We start from the raw sequence: 24,327 nt of genomic DNA, 5'->3' as shown, positions 1-24,327 counted from the left end.
GAAATTAATATAGAAGTCATTTACATGACAAGACCCTGTATTTATGGGTGAGATTCCTGACACCATTTAATTTTTGACACAAAAGGTATCAGAAAAGACTCAGCAGCTCTGTTGTGACAGATAGGCTGTAACAAGCTCCAGTTATGTAGTGCATCAGTACTGCAGCACACTGCTTCCCAAGACTGACAGGAGGGGTAAAATACTTGGCCAGTATGGTTAAGAGGCAGTTCAGACATAAAGATTATTTTGCATTCATGGTATACAATCTTGCCATGAAAACTACAGTGGAAGAACTTATCACCAGGTATGTCATTCAGGATCAGTATTTCCTCTTCAAACCTGAAAGTCCTCAAAAGATTCTAGTACACTTTGTCATGACATTTTAACATCTTACGTGCCAGAAACCAGCAACTTAGATCAACAAGCAAGTTATTACTTCAGTGCTGCTGCTCAGACACAGGCATATGCAAGCTTAAAAATGTTAGTGAAAACAAAACTTTTAGATCAGCAGCATACTATATTTTGCATCAGCAATGCCTTGACAGTACATGTCTAATCAGCCAGCTGTAATAACTGAACATTTTTCACTTGCAAAGCATGATAATTTTGTGTCCGTCTTGTTCGTGTTTTTTTTCAGTGCAGTTCAAGGTTAAATTTATTTACTTTATAACTGTGAAAAGCTAAAGGTTTGTGCACGTGCCTGGTTATGGGCACTAAGCATCCAGCAAGCAGGCAAGTCATTATAACTCTGTGTGTATGCTGGATGTATGCCCATATTCTTGGGCTTCTAAATATCTAAAGCCTCTTTTCCAAAGGAAACTCTCTCACCTAAATAGTAATGGGTTCTCAAGGACAAGCTTGACATATACTGCTGCTGCAGTTTAAGAAACAACATTTGGATATCTCCACTACATATTGCTGCTAGTGGTGAGGGAGGATGCAGAGCACAACACATGCCCAGACCACTTTCTCCCATCTTACATTGGCAGTAAAGGCAGATGTAAGCTCAGCTACACGTCTGTCAGCTGAAGCCCATGTACATAGTTCTTGCAACTCTGCCACGGGGCAAATATTTCAGCAGGTAAGTAATGAACAGCTGGAGGGCAGCAGTATTTTAAACTGAAAAAAAAATAAATTGCTTTAGGTGGATTAGCAGAAACACAATAACAATTTAATTTCTGGAAGTAGGTGGCAAATAGACAATTTCAGCATTTCAGTATTTTAAAAACATTTCCTACATGCACCCAGGAAAAGGTCCTTCACATCCAAGTCAGTTCTAATTGTTGATTGTCATAACTAGCATTTTTTCAGAAATCAGGTACAGCTTCAATGAAATGTGCATATAGATGCCAAATCATAATAAATGCAAGATAAAGCAGCAGCACCTCTACTGATTGAAGATATTCAACCTTAGTAGTTATGGGCTACTACTGTTTTTGATTCCTTTAGAGAGAATTTCAAAGACTGCCTGCAAATAGAGCTGGGTTAGGAGAGGTTTCAGGTCAGCTGAGAGATGAAAATGGCAAAACCAGCAGTAGGTTGAGTCAGACAGCAAAACAGGACTTACATTAAATGGAACTGAAAGAGAAGCCCACATCTTCTTTGAGCCCGAAGAATTTAATGCTGTCTCTGATTGCACAGGCCATTGAACTAACTTCTATTTGCTGGCTTAGTGTCTATGTCGAAAATATCTACTAGAGTACGGTTAAAAATCAGACTAAATGTAACACCATTACCTCATTCATCTCTTCTATATTGGTAATCATGACAATGATGGGAGAACGCTCCTGCCACACCATTCTCCAGAAGTCAGTGACAGTATTAACTATCGGTCCCTGAGTAGCAATATATACCTTTTCCTCTCCTCCATAGCCCTGCCAACAAAACAACAAGAGATCAATTTTAACAGAGATGTCCACCACAACCTTGAAGGTTTGGTCTTTAAAATAGAGAGCTATACTGGTTGAAATGGTGACTTTGCGGCATCAGTTCTCCTCTCCATCTCTCTCCTGAACACGTGTACATGGAGTGAAGGCACAGTATGGACTCACGTAATTCCAGCAAAGAGTGTCCAACGGCCTTGAGGTGACTCTGGCTAGGTCAAAGCCTTATTCAGGCTGATTATCCAGCGCCTTGGTTAGGCCAGCTGACAAGGAATTTGCATCAAGAACTGCAGAAGTATGTTTCTGTCTGGTCTGAATCTGTACAGGTGCACTTTGAGATTGGGTTTTCAGCTAATGTAAGCAGGAGAGAAGAGCAATCAGATCAGCTAGGATGCCTTTAAAAGCCAGTGAATGTTGCAATTCTGTTTACATTAACAGCAGCTGACAGAGGCTAGACAGACACATCGGACTACTGAGCTCTTACCCTGATGTAGTTAGCATTGATGTAAGAGCTGAGGGGATCGTCCTGATCAGCTGAGGTAAGGCACACTCTGCTGTGAGGATCTGAAAGGTGTAAAGAGATAAGTAAGAATTTATCAGTTCCTCAGAGGAAAGAGACACACAAGATTATTTTGTACAGTGAGAAATTCACACGCACTCATGGCCATCACAACAGATGTCAGTGGCCTTGCAAAATTCCCATGTTAAAAAGTTACCATAAAAAAAAAAACAAAGGATGGTCGGGGTAATATGCCTTCTTCTGATAGTTTCACCCGCTCTCTGAAGCCCGCTTAATTGGTCCTGTAGCACAGTCAGTGTCTCAGTGTGACCCTGGAAAAGCAGTCTTCTCCTCCAGGAAATTATTTCTTAGTATGCTAGGTCAACAGACTCATTCTGGCTTGAAAGACTTTTGAAATATTGTTTGTGAAATGACAGCAAACAGCTTTTCTCCCAAACCATAAGCACGCATTTCTTGTGCCCAGGCAAGACAGACGACAATACCTCTTTTCCTGTTTCATCTTGCAATGAACCAAACTCCAAGATGTGCTACTAACAAATATAACGGTTAAAGAGAAATTAAAGAATATTAACAGTCTCTTGTACTCTAAATCTTTCCAGAGTCTCCTTCATTGAGACTGTTTATGAAGCACTATTCTTGTTCTAATAAGATGACAAAAGAAAACATTATTTCACTTGAGAAGCTCAGTCCAATTCCTGCTGAAGTCAATGGCTGTTGCAATGATTTCAATGCAAACTGACACAGGCCCACGTTTATGCTCTTTCACCAGTGCTACACAGTGTGTTACAATTGATAAGAAACAGCCTACTGCTGACAGAGGCCTCAGCAAAGAGCAACAGAGTATATCACCAGGATAATATTAAAACCAAACCAAAGATTACTTTTTCATAAGAAAATTCAGCCTGCTTAGAAACTAGATAAAAAAATATGCAAAAATTGTGCTTTACCCAATATCACATTAAGGACCGATCACATAGTAATTTCTACAGTACTACAAACACACAGTCAGCATGAAACACTGTCCTCAGAGGGACTAGATTCATGTTTATTGGAATCCTTGGTTTTGAAGCATAAAGTGAATGTTTAGCTCTCCTTGCTACCCGCTTTTACTGCCAGCGCTAAGCCCTTCGAAATAGAGGTAGTAGGATAAGAGCAAACACTCTGCTCTCTTCCTTCCTCAGCAATATCAAGCCATCCTTTGGCCCCAGTCAGGGGCAAAGTTGCACAGAGGTTACAAGTTTTCGAATTCATTCAGAAAAAAATACTCAGATCATAATAACCCTGGGATAAGGTTGTTCACCCTTAGAGAGATGGTAGGGTAGAAACCAGTTAGCTGAGATGGCGAGATCAAAGTGACAACATTGGCTGCTAGCAGATATCCATGTCACTGAGATGAAGATTGCAGCAAATAATTAGCCCACTGAGTGATCACTTTTAATAAAATATGGTAGTGGGCCATACTTAGTCATTTGATTACAATTCTGGAACAGCGTTTTCAAAATGGCAGCAATTCTGATGGTTCAGTTTAAACATCCAATATTACACATTTAAAATGGATCCTGCTCTCAAAGTACACATTAGATACCAAATTCAGAATACACAGATTACTTAGAAATCTGGCACCTGGGACATCTTAAATCATCAGCTATTTTTGCAATCTTCCCTTTCCAGCAAAAACAGTGAATTAATACTTGAAAAATTCACCTCAGTCATTAGCACAGCAACAGTGAAAGGTGGTTGAATGTTTTTATACTTCTTGTCTAAGGTATGAGTAAAGTCATCAGAAGCATTGCACACACTGAGCTGCAGCTACTGGAGTTTAAAGACAGATTAAAAAAATATCTTTTGAAACCATTTCCAGTCCAGGTTCATCGACTGAAATGTTAGGTATTTTTGACTTCTCTGCACTTATCTTTGTTAACCTGGCATCGAACCTTTTGGACTTTGCAAATCCAGTTACCATGGCTACTGGTGGCATCTTCCAGCAATGACTTAAAGCAAAAAAAGAGGCATGACATCCAATCGTTTCACTTTTCAAAATAACTTTAAGTATGAGAGAGGGGAAAATGATGACACTTGTAAAACTTCGTACCAAAATGCTTCTCAAAATTCCTTTTCCTAGCTACAAATAAAATTAGTGTAATAGAAAAGAAAAATATTATTATTTTCTGTGTCATCTTAATGCCATCAGGCTAGTTCCCTATATTCTCAGTCTGCATTTGAGGCATGATTCTGAGAAAACGTTGGCAAGGAAAAATAACATTGCTAGAGTTTAGTCCTTCTAAAGGACTTTCAAAGAAACCACTAAGTAACATCTGAATGAACACCAAGATCTTAGATAGAATTTTTAAGCAGCGCCAAATGATGCAATTCTAATAACTTAAGAGCCAAAGATTCACGGAAAATCAGCAGCACTTAGATTCTTCATGCTCTGTACCTCTTTGCAAATTTGATTTATACTTTGAAGCCATGTTCCTGCTTCATAAACATGACCTTTGGATGATACATTGTGGTGACAGTACACATCATGAAAAGCCCTCCAGCATGTGGAATAAACCACCCTACCTGAGTGACTTAAAAGCACAAACTTACTCGGGAGAATTGTTTTGTAGCGATTCTTACGCACTAAGCCTGGAATATCATATTCCTTTGGGTCAACAAAGTTCATTGGAATTTCCTGTTAAAAAAACAAACAAACAAACAAACAACAAAAATCACAAAAACATAAAAGACAGTAGGTGGTATTATTAGATTCACAAGAGGAATAAAAATCCCAAGCCCATTATGTCCTCACTGTGAGGGAGGCAAAATGATGAAGTTAACTGAGACATACGGTACAGTACTTCTAGCAATTTATCACCAAAATATGATTGATGTTTCCTTTTACTGTCACTGGCTTTTTTTTCTGAAATCTTTAATATGAAAACACTTATAGTGCCTAATTCATTGACTAACGTGCGACAGCATTATGTTCACTCCTAATACTATTAGAATTGCATTGCAAGTGTAGGCACAGAACTAAGCAAACGGTGCTACTCAAGACACTGCTCCAAGAGCGATGGACCTCAGACACTATCCTTTCTGACTCACATTGCTTCCTCTCAGAGAGTGGAAGTCAATAATTTGCTAGGGACTTACACCAGCAACAAAGTATGACACACGTTATGGCATGTTGGCATACTGACCTGTCTCTATGGAGCTGGGGGAGCGTGACTGGTTTTGCTCATCATGCTGTCAAGCTCCATGGAGAAGGACAGCAAATGGGTATTCAGGGATTACCTGCTCTCTACACTGCTGGTGCAAAGAACACACAAAGGTGGAGGGGTTTTGTAGTCTCCACTGCACATCTACTGCAATAAGCAGGCAATGCCAGGTAGAAACAAATGAGAACCTTCCACCAATTGTAGTCAGTAGGTGTGGGATGGGAAGAGATGTGTCAACCAGACTCAGCAGAGATATGGCTCATGGGAACTTGGATGAGCTGGTCCTCCCACCTGCTGCACACTGCATTTGAGACACCACTGCTGGACACAGTGGTAACAGGAATCAGGGTTGAGTAAGACAAGCCTCACTCTGGGAAAAAAAATTAAGATGAGCAGAGCTATGGACTACAGAAACATGGAATCGTTAAGACTGGAAATGACCTCTAAGATTATTGAATCCAACTGTTCACCTAGCACCTGCATGGTCCCTGCTAAGCTATGCCCTTAAGCCTCACATCCTCATGTCTTTGAACACTTTCAGGGATGGTGATTCCACTGCTTCCTTGGGCAGCCTGTTACAGTGCCTGAGCACCTTTCAGTGAGTAAATTTTTCCTAATATTCAATCTAAACCTGCCCTGGTGCAGCTTGAGGCCAATTCTGGAACCTTAGAAGACTATCTGTTCTCTCTCTCTCACACAGTACTGAGAATACTGTTGGGTTTAACTAGAGGCAATTAATGATAAAAACATTTTGTCGAAGCACTTTTGTATCAATTTGGAGACCTGCATGGGAACAAAACCTTCATATTTTCTCAATTGTTACTTGGTATTTAGTCACTCCAAACTCTTCCTGAGCCAAGCCCCATGATCTTGTTTTTGAGTCTTAAGTCATTCACTGCTCAAGCCAATTCTTGGTGAAATCAACAGGACTTCTACCTGAGTAAAAATTCTAAATCTTGTAAGAATTTCAGGATTTAGCCCTGCAAATGTCCCCTCTGACTTTTCTTCCAAAGTGAAACAGAGCCGCTTGCTTCATCATGGATCTGGACTTTGAAAACCAAGTGGGTTAGACAGATTGAAAATACACAATGCAGAGCTGGCTGGTGATAACTGTTTCATTAAAAAAAAAAACCTAGTTTACAGTATTTAATTACAGAAATGGAATTTTGATTACATTGCATTTTTATCTGTGCTTTTTCAGTTTTCATTAAAGAATGAAAATAATTTTGGACAGTTAGGATTCTATGAACATGAAAAAACTAATTCCAAATCTCTTAGAGAAATGAAGCATATTTTTTCCTCCTTCTAACATTATTTTCTTTGCTTGAAAGCTCCAGTGTACCTCAGAGACTGATGAAACCGTATGTGGACTAGTTCAGCAGTCAGTTCACACTCTAAGTGAACATTTCCTCCCTAAAACAGGAATAGATGTTTTACCTTGAAAGAATCAGGGCATACCTACAAAAAAGCTGCTTTTCTTCAACTTGGACAGCACTAAGTGAATTAAGGACCACAGATATCCGGTGTTCTATTTTAAAACAGAAGCCCTGACCATACCCCTTTCTTGTAAAGAGAAAAAACCCCTGAAATCCCACAAGGAGGGAGGACAGCAGGTGATACTCAGAGCGTTACTCCTTCCCTTTCAGACACTTAGAGGTCATGAAGAGGACAGGGTGAAAGGGCTGTTATGTTGCCAGACAATCTTCCTCCTGCTCTGCTGAGATTCCATGCTTAAGAGAATATTTGACTTTGCAGTATTAACTTCAGTAGCTCTTGATCACATGCCCTGCAACACCTCAGCACGCAAAGTCTGTGCCCTGGTTACCTCCCATCTTGAGCAGGAATTTACAACCCTGCCTAGTAGACCTAATACAGCCACTGGAGCATTTTGCATACTACTATTTTTGTCAGGTATAATAAACATGACAAACATGACAATCCCTATCACATGGACATCCAAGTAAGTAGGGAACAGACTCAATAGCATTTAAAGATCTAAAAAGCTAGAGTACTCGCTACACCAAAATGTATCTGACCTTTGTCCTAAACTACTCAGAAATTCAATTTTCAACTGCTTGCTTCATCTGTGTAAATATATTTTCCCAAAATGAGGCAAAGAATCTTTCTTTCAAAGCATCAATGGATACAGTGAGCCAAGAAAACATATTTCAAAATCCTAAAAGCAACTGACGGACAAGCTTAAAACTAGTAAATAATAGCCCTGTGTTAACCAGAGAACATTGAGTAGCTCCACATCAAGCATTAAGCACCAAAGAGGTTGGATTAGGAGGGTTGAGCACTGGAACAGGCACACTAGAGAAGTGGTCACAGCACCAAGCCTGACAGAGTTCAAGAAGCATTTGGACAATACTCTCGGGCACATGGTGTGATTCTTGGGGTTGGTTCTGTGCAGGGCTAAGCGTTGGAATCAATGATCCTTGTGGGTCCCTTCTAACTCAGCTCACTCTGTGATTCTGTAATTTCATCTCTAGAGCAATTCCAGACACATTTCAAAAAGTTATGCCTACAGAAAACATGGCTTTTCTTCTGTACTCTAGTGAAAACTTTGATTTTTTTTTTAATAAAAAAGTAGCATGCCAGCAGCAAAAACCCAAAAACTTGTGAAAAATAAGATTTGCTGTTGTCATTGCCAGAACTAATTCTCTAGTTTTTAAGTGACAATATCAATGAAAGTTTTCAGATATTGTCATTCCAAGGGATGACAAATTTCGGAATTGCATTAAATGCTTCACTGGTGGAAGTGGAGTTTGTATGCACTACTTTTAGACTTGCATAAAATAATAGCAAGGTTCATAGGAGAGAGACATCATCTAATTTGTATTGATGCTCCTAAAAGAGAGAAGTCAGATACTCACAAAGAACTCTGCCTGGAGTATGAAAGAATCCAGTGCTTTCTTGTGCAGTTCCTCTTCAGTAAGAATGTTTGATGCCGTCTGGAGGTATTCTCGGGCTGACTGTTCTCGTGGTGACATGACATAGCCAAAGCCTTGCTCAGAACAGCCTGGGGTACACATATCCAGTGTGAGTGAAACATTTGAACCTCTCCTGCAAAAACAGAGCGGTCAAAGTTTGCTTACAAGAGAACAGAGTGACCCACCACTGTCAGCAATGGACGCAGTCCCAATAACAGATTAACAACTTCAGAAAAGCACCCAGCTGGTTCTCATGGGTACGGTTTCGTCACTAACTGTAAAAAATGGGTGATGCTTCTTGTGTAGACAAGACCAGAAGATGATTTTGTGCACTGAAACATGAAGGCCGACACTTTCATTGGTGGAGTAAGATCCTGGGATAAACTACCAGTTCAACATCAATGAAGATGTGAAAAGCCAACCACTGCAGCAAACAATTTCTATGTCTGAAAAATTTTCTTTCCATGAATTTACATAATGAGAAGGTTAAAATGAAGGTCCTGACATTTTAACAGTTACATTGAAAACAGAGATACTGTCGAGTTTAGAATTTTTAGTGGCTTTATTGTAAGTTAGCCACACAACAAAAAAAAAACCTCAAAATGCCTACATTGTTTATTGAGTACAGTTTTAATATATTTCTGAGCTTCTGCCAATCTCACATATCATAGACAAAAGTAAGATTCAAAAGGCATCAGTGAATCTATATTTAAATATCTTTAACATAAAAATAAAGTCACACAATATGATGACTACGAGATAAGTGTTCTATACATCCACACAGTAAACCTATTTTTGATGAATCTCAGCTGGCAAAATCTAGTTAGGAGATGTGTGCAGGAGCTGTTGAAAAATCACATTACCAGCTCACGGAGAAGATCACGGAAGTTGTTACTTGGGTCACAGTCCTTTCCTGGATTCAGGAGTTTTTCCAAAAGAATGTGCAGCCAGCCTCTTGCTATGATTCACAGTCATGGGGAAATTATTTGGAATGAAACATGACCACTAATGGCAGACATCAAATCTTTAGTGATATCTTTCAAAGGATTTTGACCTTACCTCCCTGTGTTATTAAACAGTTACCACATTTCTCCTCAGAAAAAGATGCATTTGATACTGAATGCTTTTAGTTCTTCCAAGGTAGAAGAGGTTACATACATGAATAGCTCTTCAGCATGAGGAAATGAGATTTCTTCTTTAACAACATTCAGTGGTGTTTGAATTTAACTACTGACTACACCTCTGATGGAGTCAAAGAATGAGAAGGAAGTAAGATACAGAAGTGGATACAGTAAGATACAGAAGATACAGTAAGATACAGAAGTGGAATGGATTCCAAAGAGGGACAGGTAGCTAATTTAACACAACACCAAACAAAGGTAAAGTGTCCAATGCTTAATGTAAATGAAATTTGCCAGGGCACAGCTTAAACCTGAAATGATGTCTGTCTTCTCAAGCATACGTGTATGTTGAAAACAAGTTTATTTTACATCTTAAGTGTACACATAGTACACATTCTACCTAGTGTGAGAATTTCAAGCAAATGCTTTATTCTTCCCACCTCTAGTTCTTTGACAGGTTTTTAATTGTAATTCTTTACTTTAACCAGTCGTTTACTCCCCAACTGATACTCCCCAATTGATATTCCCTAACTCTCAATACAGTGAGTATCTTCCCTGCAGGTTAGCAGTCACCTGAGAAGAAATGTCAGCATCTTTACAATGACTGAAATGGAATGAATCAAGGATAGTGAAGAACACAAATGATTCATGCTTTTCAAGCCCAATCTTGCTATAATGAAAGAAACAACAAAACTCACTGATAGCAGCAGGTTCAGGGACAAGCCCCAGAGGCTACTGCAATCTCATGTTAAAGATAGAATATAGCAATAAAAGATAGGAAATTTTAGGACAAATGTTATAACAACATATAAAGTGAGAAAAAACATTCTAAGCTCATGGAGTGCAAATTGAAAGCCTCTTCTGTAACATTCCTTTTACTGTGTCCTGTGGAGATTTGGAAACTCAGCATCATACTCCTTAAAATCCAAGTTCTGCCCTTTGTTTTAAGTTTTAGGTATGAGAATTAACTATGGTTAGCAATCCAATTAAGCCTGAAAACCTAGAAATAAAGAACTCTGCCATGCTGGGCCTTTCAGTAGCCTCGTCCTTATTTATAACATCATCACCTTTGTAGAATTTCTTCACAGGAATTCTTTCATCAAGACCTTTTTCTGATTTCACTAATAAAATGGAAAGAACACAAACCAGAAAAAAAAAATCTTCCTTTTATCTTGAAACTGCCTTTTACCAGCTGTGAATCTCTGAGAAGCTCCATTGCCCTGACGGTTCAAGCAGTGAACACCAGCTCACCTTGACATTTCATTACTGGGTTAATTTGAAACAAATTCATTTACTTTTGGACTAACTCATTTATACAAGAATTATTGCAGATGACCACTCATCCTATGGTGTTCTTTTGGAGAACTGTCCTCCAGCCTGAGTGACAGAAAAAAAAAAATCTACAAGATCCTCCTCTTTCAGAGGTAGAAGCTTTCACTGCCCTATGGTGGATTTCATTCTACACAGTTGCCATCATGAGGGATGGCAAAAGCCTGATGAAACACAAATAGAAATATTCAAAGGAAAGAAATGATGCTTTAGAATAGCACTTGTTGACAGCTGCCTAGAAACTGTATGTTTTTTTAGCTAATATGCTTATATTTATGACTGGACTGAAAACAAGACAGGAAACAACTATGTATATATATATATATATATATATATATATATGTAATAAAGCAGACACTTGACTTTAAACCCCATTTTAAAGTGACATTCACAAAGGAAATAAAGCTTCCTGCTTTGCATAGAACTCCTAAATCCACAAATTCTGGGACCGGACTTTCCCCTCTTAGCCACGTCTACCCTACCTTTCTTGCAAGCCCACGGATTTAACCGTTAGAGTAGCTGGATCTGTCTCCGCTTTAATGTCCATTACGCAGTCAAAGACCGGAGTCTCCGGTACGGGGTCCAAATCTAGGAAGTCATCCTCATTTTTATCCTCTGTCCACTCTGAGTACGTGAATGAAGGCTGCCGGCTCACAGATTGGCGTCTGTCCTCTTGTAGCGGGAAGGGGGGGTCTGGTCGGGCTCTGAGTAGATGCCAAAACTAAAGGAAACAAACATTTAAAAAAGCCTTCTGCTTGTTGCCAGCCCTTCCATACAGCCCAGAGGATGGGTCTTCAGGGTACTATCCCAGTTCACTATAATGTATTAGAATCGGAGAGTACTGAAGAGGACAGGAATGTTCCATGCAGGAGTAGCTTTGTGGTGCATGCTATAAGGATTCACATCTACCCATTCAAACCTGCTTTCAGCCACAGAGGTTTCCACAGAGCTGGCCAGGCTTAACTCGGGGATACAGTAGAAGTGGAATGTGCTTGTGACCATCATATGCAAGCCAACGTGATATCACTGTCCTTTTGTTCAGTTTCTTATCCTTCCTAGGCTTGTTTACAAAATAAAAATTCATTGTAATACTCTACAAATCATACCTCTCCTGACTTAATGGGTTTCCATCTAAAATTTACAGGTGACTGAGTTAAGAAAAGTAAATATAATTGGACTGAACAACTTTGATAACTTGGCACTATACCCAAAATTTATATATAAATCCATCATTTTTTAAAAAGGCTTCAGTTCTGATGTACCTGCTTCCGAGGCTCAGAATACCCTTATCAGTTTTTGGCAAAGACTGTTTTATAATCTAATTATCTGATTTGAACATGGTATAAACATTAAATAATAAATCTTATGAAGGAAAATAAATGTAATATTAAAGGTTATGTTACAAATAAATGCAAGGCTTGAAATGGCATGAAGCTAAGAAATTTCTCCATCATATTGGTTTGCATAAATGCTGTGGCAGGCTATATGATTTGGAAATCAGATTAGTAGATTGTTTAAATACTTCACATAGGTCTCAGTTTAAAAATTTCAAGCCCAGCTGTGGACTCCAGGATCTGCAACCTTAGGCCAGTTTCATCCATCTAGCACTGAACTTGGAGTAACGTCACTCAGAATATATGTCATACAAACTGTAACTGTACTGTCATGAATCCTTTTGAGGCTAAGAACAGGTCTTATTTTTCCAAAGTAAAGCCTCTTCTGTCCTTTTCTTACATGGCTTTTAAACGAACAGTTGAATTTGGAAAATGTGCCACTAAAGGTCAAATTTCCTTCTCTTCCTAGGCTGGTAAAGAATATTAGCCTGTATGGGATTTGAAAAAACAGTTTTCTTGTGCCTGTCTTATTTTCATGTACTTTCATTTCTCTGAGCCTAAAGAATGAAAGGAAGTGAAGCAAGTTTTAATTTCTGTCCATATCTAGCTTTAGCCAATGTTAGACTCTCACAAAGTAGCAGTATTTGAAAGTTACAAAATGCTTTTTTTGTTTCAATTAATCAGAGTACACAGGAACTACAAAAGCAAACATAGGAACACCATTACTAGACTTTCATTTTACACAAACTCGAGGCCAAGTCTGAACTGGGCCTGTCCTACATTCTTGGCCTGTTACATGACAACCAAGAACCTGGAGGACCTATTTTCATTCCTCGACTACTAGAGTTTGGCAATCCCACATGGCACTATCCATGATTCTTACCCATACTGTAAGACTATGATAGCTGAGCAGGGATCAATAACTCTGTACTGCTGGAGAGTGCTGCTGTACCAAAATCAATGCTCGTGTTGAGGGCTAAGAGTAAAGTAAAGTCTAGGTACCAATTCTCTGTTACAGATTCTAGGACTGGTACGGTGACACAGGGCTGATTCTACTGGTGATTCAACCCACTATAAATCCAAAGGAACAGAAAGTTCCCCCTAGAAACAAAACATCTTTTCTTTACATTGAAAGAAGTGTGTGGCAGATAAGGAGCTGTCCAAGACACTGGAAGAAATTAAGCTATACTTAAAAGTGATGAGGTTACAAGAAATAATGGAAAACTAGTTCACTCTGAAAACCTACTCAGAAAAACAATTCAATGCTGGTTCTCTGCAGGTGCCTGAGTGTTAAAACACTATTTTATGAGACAGAAGACAGACATCATCACTAATACAAGCCTCAAGCACTCTATCCAGCCTTTTGTTTTCACTGTGATTACTCAACTACCCAACACATTCTGGTACCTGGGTGCTTCAAACGTTAACTGATGTCTGCTCTCCTGAAACATTTGCTCTACATGTATTAGAGTTACAAATTCCCCAATACAGGAATGAACTGGACTTCAGCACGTGCGCAGACCAGACAGGTATCACTTCTGAGAATCTGCTTAACCACATTTCTCACCCTTGCTACATGGCCCAACAGTTACTGCTCTGCATTAAAGCACCAAAATACCCATATAAACAGGCACATTTTCTCCCTTTCCTAGGGAAGGGCTAAAGTAGTACTGTAGATTACCATAGTTGCTGAATAAAACCAAAAATGCATAAGCTGCTTTTCACAGGTTTGCCATTTAGTACATATCCCGGGGGGTTACAGGCCAATCAGTTTCACCTCAGTGCCCGATGGAACATTGAGGAGCATCCTGGAAACTATGTTAAAGCATATGGAAAATGAGGAGGTAATTGGTGACAGCCAACAGGGCTTCACTGAGTGCAAATTGTGTCTGACAAATCCGGCAGCCTTCCAGAGTAGGATTACGGTGGTGGTGGGTAAGGGAAGAGCGACTGACATCATCTACCTGGACTTGTGCAAAGCACTGTCCTGCATGACATCCTTGCCTCTAAATTGGAGACACATGGATTTGATGAATAACCCACTCGGTGGATAAGGAAGTGGCTGGATAGTCGCACTCAAAGAGTTGTGGTCAATGACTTCATATCCAGGTGGAGACCAGTGATGAGTGGCGTTTCTCAGGGTCAGTACTGAGACCAGCATCGTTTAACATATTTGTTGTTGACACGGACAGTGGGATTGAGTGCACCCTCAGCAAGGTTGAAGACGACACCAAGTTGTGTGGTGCAGTCGACACACTGGAGGGAAGGGATGCCATCCAGAGGGACCTGGACAGACTTTAGAGATGGGCCCATGTGAACCTCATCAAGTTCAGCAAGGCCAAGTGCAAGGTTCTGCATGTGTGTCAGGACAATCCCAAGCAAAAACACAGCCCAGAGGATGAACAGACTGATAGTAGCTCTGCCAAGAAGGACATGGGGGTGCGGTTGATGAGAAGTTCAACATAACCCAGCAATGTGCCCTTTACCCCAGAAAAAAAATCAACCTTATTGTGGGTTGCATCAAAAATAGCATGACCAGCAGGCTGGGGGAGGTGGTTCTCTGTCCTCCACTCTCATGAGATCCCATCTGAAGTACCGTGTCCAGCTCTGGGGTCCCCAGCATAAGAAAGACATGGATCTGTTGGAACAATTCCAGAGGAGGTCATGAAGTTGATCAAAGGGCTGGAGCACCACTCCTACAAAAGCAGGCTGAGAAAGTTGGGACTATTCAGCCTTGAGAAGACAAGGCTCCAGGGAGACCTCAGAGCAGCCTTCCAGTAGCTAAAGGGGGCTTACAAGAAAGCTGGAGATGGACATTTTACAAGGGTATGTAATTACAGGACAAGGGGCAATGGCTTCAGACTGAAAGAAAGCAGGTTTAGATCAGATATTAGGAAGAAATTCTTTACTATGAGGGTGGCGAGGCATTGAAACAGGTTGCCCAGAGAAGGTGTGGATGCACCATCCCTGGAAATGTTCAAGATCAGGTTGGATGAGGCTCCGAGCAACCTGGTCCTGTGGAAGATGTCCCTTCCCATGGTTGGGGAGTTGGAACAAGATGGTCCTTGAGGTCGTTTACAACCCAAACCATTCTATAATTCCATGTATACCAGAGTGGGACTGGCGTATCAGGTCCATCTATAAAGAGAGAAGGGTACATTTGGGAAAAAAAGATTTGATTATAAAGGCACTCCTCAAAGTAAAAGACCCCTCCAAGGTGCCTTCTAGGCAGCATATTGCTTAAAATCCATTTTAAAGGAGGAAGGAGAGAGAAGGAGAGAGATATGACTCAGCTGAGAGTCATAGGAAAAATAAAGAAAACAAAGGGAAAGATAAAGAAAACTATCTTCATGCAACTATCTGTTGTTCACCACACTGGGATTATAGAAACTCTTCCTGGTTCAATCATTATTTTCAATGTTCTGCCAATGACGATTTTATACCTTATTCCCTTCTTAGAAGCAGATGTTTGCAAATTGCAAAGCAGCATGACCTGAGATGTCTGAGAGTAAAGCAGGAATGGACAAGGCTCATGTGCTCTCTCTAAACAAACTCTCCTTCCTAATGTCCACATTAGAGAGAAAAAACTGGGCAAGATGGACCATTGGTCTGAACTCACAGGACGTTTCTTATACCCTGCTGCCTCGTGACTTATTCAGAGAGCCAGGTGACATAGCGTGTGACATTCGTGCCTCTACTCCAGCCAGAAGACTGTTAGCACAGACCACAGGAACACAAACCAGTGCAAACTTGACTACATGGAAACTGTTATAAAGTTTTTGCTTTACAAAAGTTTTAGCCAACACTTAAAAATGAGCCAAAATCTGCTCTCATCTACACTAGTATTCGCGTTCATCTGCAAGGAATTCAAATGCAAAGCAGCTAAAACTGAGATCAGAATTTTTGGGCACACAGAGCTTTCACTTTGTTACCTTTTATGTTAAGAAGGGGTCAGCAATAAATGTTTCCATCCACTGAGAAACAGCTGAATCTGCAGAAAATCACACCCCTCCTATTCAGATTTTCAGATCAGAATGTTTTGCTGCAAAATTACCTGGAACTCATAAAGTTCGAGAATTCTTAGATAGCTCCATCTTTTTAAGTTTAATATTTGCAATTACAGAGTCATCAGAAGTTTATTTTTGAGGACAAAATCAATCTGAATAAGGAATAGCAGCATCAAAAAAGCAGAAAATTGCATAAACCCTCCTAACTTCCTTCCCTGCATCAATGATCACAATAATGGAGAAATTAACTATAATTACTTTGTCTTGTGAATGGTTTTTAGAAAGTATATTCAGCTGACGCATTAAACGGAAGATTTTGCCAGTGTGCTGCCTCTGAGTGAACTTAACCACGGTATATAATATGACATACTTTCTAGCAGGGAGTGTGGCCAGCAAATCAAAGGAGGTGTTCCCCTTTTCTTGGCACTGATGCAGCTGCACCTTGAATGCTGTTTACAAATTTTGGTCCTCCAGTTTGAGACAGATATAGAAAAACTGGAGTGGGGCCAGTAGAAGGTTGCAAAAGAGGTCAGGGGTACAGAGTACAGCACCTTTGAAGAAGGTGGAGGGAATTGGGCTTGTTCAGCCTGGCAAAGAGGAGGCTCTTTTTCATAGTGGCAGCTGATACCACAAGGGACAATGGCCACAAACTGCAGAAATTCAGCTCAGACATTTAACTTTGTGAAATTCACATCAGACACTAGGGAAAAATTCTTCCCCAAAAGTGCTGTACAACTCCTTCCATGAAGGTTTTCAAAACCTGTGTAGAAATATGCACCTAATTGAGTGTTGGCAACAGCCCTGCTTCAAGCAGGATGTTAGACTAGCAAGATCAAGAGGTCCCTTCCCACCAACAGTCCCATGATTCTATAATGTACGTCATTGTACTGTGCATCACTCAAACAGCATATCAGTAGTACAGCTTCAGCTTCCTGAGCTACCCGAGGGTGCACCTCTGTAAGGACAGGAGGTGATGCTCCACCTGTATCTTCAGTAACTGCATTCCCACTCTAAGAGAATAGCATACAGGGGTATGGAAAGCCACATTCAATTAGAGCTCCCTAAGAAGAGAGAATTTTTCATAGTTTTCCCCATCTACCATACAGATTTGTGCCAGTTACACAATCAGTGGAGAAACATGATATTCTCCTCCTGTTCCCAAACATCTGACAGCTAACTAGATTAATTGTAGTCATGCCACTAAGCTTGTTCTGCAGCTGGGGTCTTGGCCTACATCTACAAGTGCTTTACATTCAGTATTACACTGATGTTCTGGAACAGCTCTTTCTGCCACTGAAGTCAATGGATTAAGGTCCTATTACTGGACCACATCCCTTCTATTTAAGTGCAAATTTTTTGCCCATCTGTGGATGGAAAGAATAAAAACCATCAGTGTGATCCTCAATTAATCAAGCAACTGAGTAAGGTTAAGTGGTTCCTCTACATAAAGCAAGCAGATAATTATATAGAAACAGCCCCAAAAATGTTGCTTTACAATCAACTTGGGTGTAACACCAACAACTTCAGGTAAATTATCTGAATTTATCAGGTAAATTTATCAGGTAAAACATCTTATAAGAACTTATTGAAAAAGGGCATGAATATAGTTGGCATAGTATCATAACTTACCAAAGATCCTACAAATAGCAGTCCTAGAGAAGCTAAAGACAGCAGGATGTATGATACCACAATGCTCCCAATTGTAGTCAGGTTCTGTGAAACAACAGAATAGACAACGACTCATGAAATATGTAGGGACACAGTATAGTGTCTTGCATGCATGGTCTTGGCAAACTGTGTATTATTTCCCATGAATATTTAACCATACCATACTCACCTGTGGAAAAGCCACCACCACCAGAAAAAATGCCAGGCTTTGGAGAAGACTGAAACTGAAACCATCTCCAAGCCCCATCAACTCAGAAAGTCTAAATCCCAGGTTTTGCTGTGAAGGCAAAAAAGAATTCTGCTTCCTACCCTCATGCATTGCCAAAACTGAGATCTGGATCCACAATTCAGTTTTGCAGCCTGGACCCAACGCTTCATTGCTGTAGTCAGTGCAATTTTATACTTTGGCAAAGGGCTTTGAACAAAGTTTAGTACTGTTCCCATGTTTAGAGGTCCTTACATAAAATCCAGCCACAGAAGACTTTTCTCTGTTTTATACACATTCTGTGAAATACCATCAGGTTAATTCACACCACTGGAGGTGAAATTAATTCCAGTGTCTTAGCCATATTTAAGTAGTTTATAGTTTGGCCTATTCTCAGTAGTAGGTGCAAAATTCAGTTCTAATGGGCTTCAGTAGTCAAGGAACTCTACTCTGTTTCTGTCCCACTAGTACAGCTAAAGAAAAAGGTGGAGTTAGCTTCCATTTGCTTATTTTAATGACAGAAGATTTCTTTGCCTTTACTGTTTTCAAGTCTAAATTTGCATGATAAACAGTGCTATAATAAACAGTCCTCAAAAATATGCATGAACATCTGCACAGTCATACTTGGGATGTTCTTGTAGTGTGTTCTAGGAATCAGTTTCCTCCATGCTGAACAATTATTTTTAGTCAAAATCACACAAATCAGTGATTTTCTGTAAGGAACAGCAATTTGTTAATGATTCAGCCACTACAAATAAGACACAGGCAGTAGTCCATGAAGAGCTCTGTGCATAATAAATCCAACAGCAAAAGGGCAAAGAAAAAGTGCTTCTTTCGAAAAAAAATCACAAAAGAGCAGGCGACATGCAGCTCATAAACATTGCTAAGAGGAAACAGAAAACAGTCGTCACTTTACTTCAGTCACGAGAGGCACAGAATCAGATTTTTTATTTGTACTGCATAGCCTCTGCTACAAAGATTATGTACAATGAATCTAAGCATTCTGATAGCAAATATATTTCATCTGATTTTTGAAAGTAGCTGTTCACTATTTAATTAAGGTTCTGTCCACACTAGAAAAATCTGCAATGGGTATAATTACCAGTAATTTATCAGATGAATCATTCTGGTATATGTGTCATTATGTCATGGTGAGAAACCAAGCAGTTTTACTGGTATAGCTTTGTAGATATAATTGAACCTGTACACCTAGTACACTTGAAATACATTTACTGCACATAGGTATGTTCTAAACACTCAACAAAAATAGATTTTTGTGACTGAGTATGTTGTGATTTGCACCTTTTATGTGAGTTGATCCATTCTTCCAGAATTTAAGCTTCTATTCATCCTAATAAATGAAGTTCCAGCTCTCCCTTTACTGTGAACTAAACCTTAGTGGCTGGCTTCTTATTTCTTGTTTCATTTGCAATTATTAGCACATTAAAAAAATCTGCTGTGCTGACCTAACATCATAGCCAAAAATTCAGCACTATATCTCAAAGATAAAATATTGATATGTTTTCAGAAAACTCTTTTAACCTTCTCAGGACAGACACACAATGCAGCAATCACTGTGATATATGAAATGCATGTGTATTACACTTTTAATCAGAAGAGATATTAGAAGAGATATTAGAAGCACCATAAGGCTACTGACATCAACTACATAATCAGAGAGTACAGGGACTTACCTCCCCTTGATCTGACAAAACCTGTTTAAATGGGGTAAGCAAGTACGAGAGCAGGTCAAAGGCATTCTGAGCTGCTGGGATGGTCCCATAAGTGCTGTACCACAGCATCATGCAGAGAAGCTGTGCAATCAATCAGAAAAGACATAATGAGCACCTCTCATTATACATTTTCATTTCAAGACTGCATAATTAACTAATTTAGTTAGCATTGATTTCATCTTGATCATCATTTTTGCTTTTAAAAGTCAGGTATTTTCTAGGCTGTAGCTTAACAAGAATAAGAAGACTGAAGGCTACATGCTCAGCCACTATTAACTAGATATGCATCATTGAGTTATGCAGGCTTACTCTGATCCACACTAGAAAAAGGACTGCCCAGGTGTACACTGAAAGAGCAACAGATTCCTCTGACTTCTGAACTCTTCTAGATCAGAACTGGTAATTCAATGAAATTACTATGTTATTAAAAGACTATTAAGGCCTCTCTGAAATCTCTCACAAATAAGCAACGTTCGCATAGACATCACTATAAATAGACACACACACACAAACATACCCACATGGGAACTTTTCATTTGAACCACTTTTGGGTGCTGCACACACCAGAGGTAACATAAAACTACAAAAGCAATGATGCTATACTTAATGTACTCACAGAGAGGTATAATCTCATCTCCGACTGTGAAGGGCACACCACAACTTTACTGGGATACACCTCCCGATCCACTTGATAACAAGATGGGTATTTACCCCCATACATACCAGCTACAGAAAATGGATTTTGTGGGAGATCAGATCAGTCATTGGGCAAAGGAGGCATTTGCAGTGAGGCAGTAAATGGGATGGGAGTCTGGGACATCAAAACGCAGGGGCTGTTCGCAAGGCAAAGAGGTGGCTGCAGAAATGAGAGGACTACACCTATGTCCACTGCTACATCTACAACAAATGAGGAGGAGACCTCCCAAGCCAACACAGCTTAGAAGGAGGGTCCCAGTATTTCAAAGCTATGGCAAACTGCCTTACCAGTATCTGTGAGAGGACAAACAGATACATGCTGTCTCCAGGCATTAATCCATTCCATCGGGGCGGCCAACCAAGCACTGCTGTTTTCTGAGAGGTTTTCAGGGACTGCTCCTTTCTGTTCAGCTCTTCTTGCTGTCCTTCAGCTTCATCCATTGACTCCATAACAGCTGGACTGGAACAACCTTCACGTGAGAATGACATGTGCAGGGGATGAATAGTGTGTGACCCTGCAGGCACCGCGGGGGCTGCGAGGGCTATTGTTTTCCTGGAGACGATGGTTACCTCTCAGTTCCGCATCAGTAAGTGCAGCTCAGGATTGTGAGCGTCACACTCGATTAGTGCAGCTTTATTCACCTGCCTTCGTCAGAAAAAAGTGAGTGTGGGCGGATAAATTATTTTCCCTTTCTTTCCGGAGGTGCAGATTCTGGGCTTTGTTGTTAATAAATTCTCATCTACATTGCTGTACCTTTTCATTTTTACTTTTTAAAAGAAACTATCTGTGCTATTGCCTAGCTACACACTTCCCAGCTAAATGGTAGCACAGAACCCATTTTGTCCCTTCCTGCCTCAATTTCTCTCTTTGCCCTTATTTGTCTGCTTTGTCTAATTTGATTATAAATTTCTGAGGTAGAGATTGTTTCATGTTATGAGTCTGAATAGTGCTCAAGGGCTCTAGGTTTTGGCTGAGCATCCTAAGGCACTAATAAAATAGACTTTATTCTAATAACCTACTTCTTGGATGAATTCATACTCAAGAGCTATTTAATAATGTTGTAATGCTATTGTTTGGTGGAAATAACTGCTGGAGTGGCTAGTCCCTCAGTAACAGTATTTTGAACAGTCTGTGTAGATATAAATTAATTTGTAAGCTAAAAGGAGTGAAAGATCAGACCCACTTGATGTAAGTATTACTGATTCACATTTTTCTACATGAGGATAGCCCCAAGGCTGCCCTGTGTACAGCACTGCAGCCTTAAGCCTAAGACAGCTACCTGTGTCCCAGGGAAAGGCCACATCATTGGTCCTTCCGTGGTTTCAGAGAATCACAGAATATGCTGGGTTGGAAGGGACCCATAAAGATCATTGAGTCCAACTCCTGGCCCACTGCAGGACCCTCCCAGAGTCACACCATGTGCCTGAGGGCTCCATCCAAACACTTCTTGAACTCTATCAGGCTTGGTGCTGCAACCACTTCCCTGGGGAGCCTGTTCCAGTGCCCAACCACCCTCTGGGTAAAGAACCTTTTCCTAATATCCAACCTAAACCATTTGTTGAGGTCAAGTTTCTAAAAAAAGTTCTTTTCAACATACAGTTCTCTAAATGTCTCACAACAGTAACTCTAGGTCAGATAAGGACCCATAAAGTACCCACAGTTCTAATCAGACAAATGAAACATAAGGACCTGTGTATCAGCTGAGGGTCTCACCACAGTAAGAATTCATGAAAATATCTCATTCTGATTTCTATAATAGAAAAATGTGAGAGCAGGCAGGAACATGAGATGTTTATTCCCACTCTGCTACTGTTCTCCCTCCCCTCACTGAAACAAACCTTAGGACATCCATGCCTGCACATGAGAAAAAGGTGCTTAGAAAACACTGATGGCTTCATCTACAAGGTTCTCCATTCCCACAGCTGCCCAGTAACAAGAGGGTCATCACCGGGTAATGACTGGGGAGACCCAGAGACACAAGAAGGCGCATCTGCAGTGTACTGTCAGGTGTTTCCCCAGGAGCTCAAGGTTACTGGTTTCTCATTTTCAAAATGTTCATGTCAGTTCATGATGAGTAATGGCCTCAGCAAGGCATGCTGGGTATAACCAGCTGTATGTAACTATTTCATTGTCTTTACACAGATATTTCTCAGGAAACATGGAGAATGTGCACCTAAATAGACATAACCCCATGTATCTCATACCACAGGTACATGCTGAAATCACCCATTTGCCAAGGTCAGGTTGAATGGGGCCCTGAGCAACCTGGTCTAGTGGAAAGTGTCCCTACTCATGGCAGGGCAGTTGGGACTAGACAACCTTTCAGGTCCCTTTCAGCCTATTCTATGAAGGACTCATTAATTTTTTTAAACACTACCAAAATTTTATATTAAATATAGGTCAATAAAACAGGGAAAAATACAGAACTAAAGAGGTAAAATCATAAGTGTCAACAATCCCACCTTTCACTTTCACCAATGTATCTTTTAATGCTGGAAGACAATCACTTGAAAACAATGCTTTTCAAAGGAAAAGGAGAAAGTTTCTGGAATACCGCTCAAGAGATCATGGGAGCTCTACCTCTCAGTCCTTCGGGCTTCCAGCCAGTGATCTACAGTCCTTGACAAACATCTCCAAGAAACTCAGAGAGGACAGACACAGTCCTTGGTGTCCAGGGACATATTTACGTTTAACACCCGACTTCTGATACCACACCACATGGAGCTGGACTCAGAAGTTCTCCAGGAGGACAACACAGCAGCCACATTAAGCAGCCACAGTTAAGGCTGCCTAAATACTTTAAATGCTGACCTTTGTTTTAATTTCTATAATGTGCTAAATCTTAACAGTTAAAGTTGCAAATTTTCAAGCTTCTAAAATGCTTCACGTCTCACTGGATTTGAATAAGAATTGAGGTGAAAACAGTTGTTAATGATTGCCAATTTTTTTTCCTGATATTTTTGTGGGATGTTTATGCTCCGTGTTTTGGAACAGGAATTTGAAATTTAGCAGGGACAGAATCTTGATGTCAGAAATTATTTTTGTCATCCCTGCAGAGAGACATGCACCTGTGGCTGAGAACTAAACCTTCAGAAATATCTGTTTACATACAGTTTATTATTGTTTGCTCCTAAAGTCTCTAGCCTTCTATTTTCACTGAACATATTTTAAGTTCTACTTTTCCTTTATTTACATGATATGATACATCTCTGTCCCTAAGAATGGTTAATGAACATATTTACTGTTTTTCCAAATTCCGATGACTTTCCTTCTTGGATACTCCTCCCCAAAGCTCAAGATAAAATATACACAGTGCAGAACTAAAATATCATTGGGAAGACAACACAACAAGGAGTCAGGGAATGCAGATTTCAAGCTCAGCTTTCAATTGTTTTTTATAAGTCATAATATTTCATATTTCAGAAGATTTCTTTTAACTGACCAAAGGTTTGTTCACCTGCCTTATGTAGTAGGTAAACAGAATTTCTTTGTTTCATATCTGTAACAGCCTGAGATTTTACAAGGTCATCTGTGTCTAGACTGGAAACAAAATCCTGACTCTAACATGACAATGTGAAGGCCACTTAACCACATGCCTTCTGGAACAAAGATGTCAAAGTTAGGGGACTGCTCTGTGTCTGCAACCATGGGGATCTATGCCTCTCCACAGCCCAGAAGTCCAATTCCTGGAATT

At 40.0% G+C, this 24,327-nt stretch overlaps 1 protein-coding gene across 5 annotated transcripts in view; it reads right to left on the bottom strand.

Moving 5' to 3' along the window:
- Positions 1-24,327, bottom strand: part of PTPN5 (protein tyrosine phosphatase, non-receptor type 5) — an 82,889-nt gene that overhangs the window by 16,134 nt on the left and 42,428 nt on the right. For all 5 annotated transcript variants that reach the window (XM_017813557.1, XM_017813526.1, XM_017813531.1 and 2 more), the window contains 8 exons: positions 20,921-21,102; positions 19,898-20,017; positions 17,960-18,043; positions 11,472-11,710; positions 8,483-8,672; positions 4,996-5,080; positions 2,368-2,447; positions 1,737-1,874 (listed from right to left, as the gene is read on the bottom strand). In XM_017813557.1, the coding sequence (XP_017669046.1) occupies positions 1,737-1,874; positions 2,368-2,447; positions 4,996-5,080; positions 8,483-8,672; positions 11,472-11,710; positions 17,960-18,043; positions 19,898-20,017; positions 20,921-21,102 (1,118 nt within the window). The remainder of the gene's footprint in view (positions 1-1,736; positions 1,875-2,367; positions 2,448-4,995; positions 5,081-8,482; positions 8,673-11,471; positions 11,711-17,959; positions 18,044-19,897; positions 20,018-20,920; positions 21,103-24,327) is intronic.

The sequence above is a fragment of the Lepidothrix coronata genome, unplaced genomic scaffold (assembly GCF_001604755.1).
Source record: "Lepidothrix coronata isolate B3197 unplaced genomic scaffold, Lepidothrix_coronata-1.0 Scaffold1, whole genome shotgun sequence".
In the NCBI taxonomy this organism is placed as follows: Eukaryota; Metazoa; Chordata; class Aves; order Passeriformes; family Pipridae; genus Lepidothrix; species Lepidothrix coronata.
Note: the sequence above shows the minus strand (reverse complement) of the source record. Positions and strands in the feature narration are given on the sequence as shown.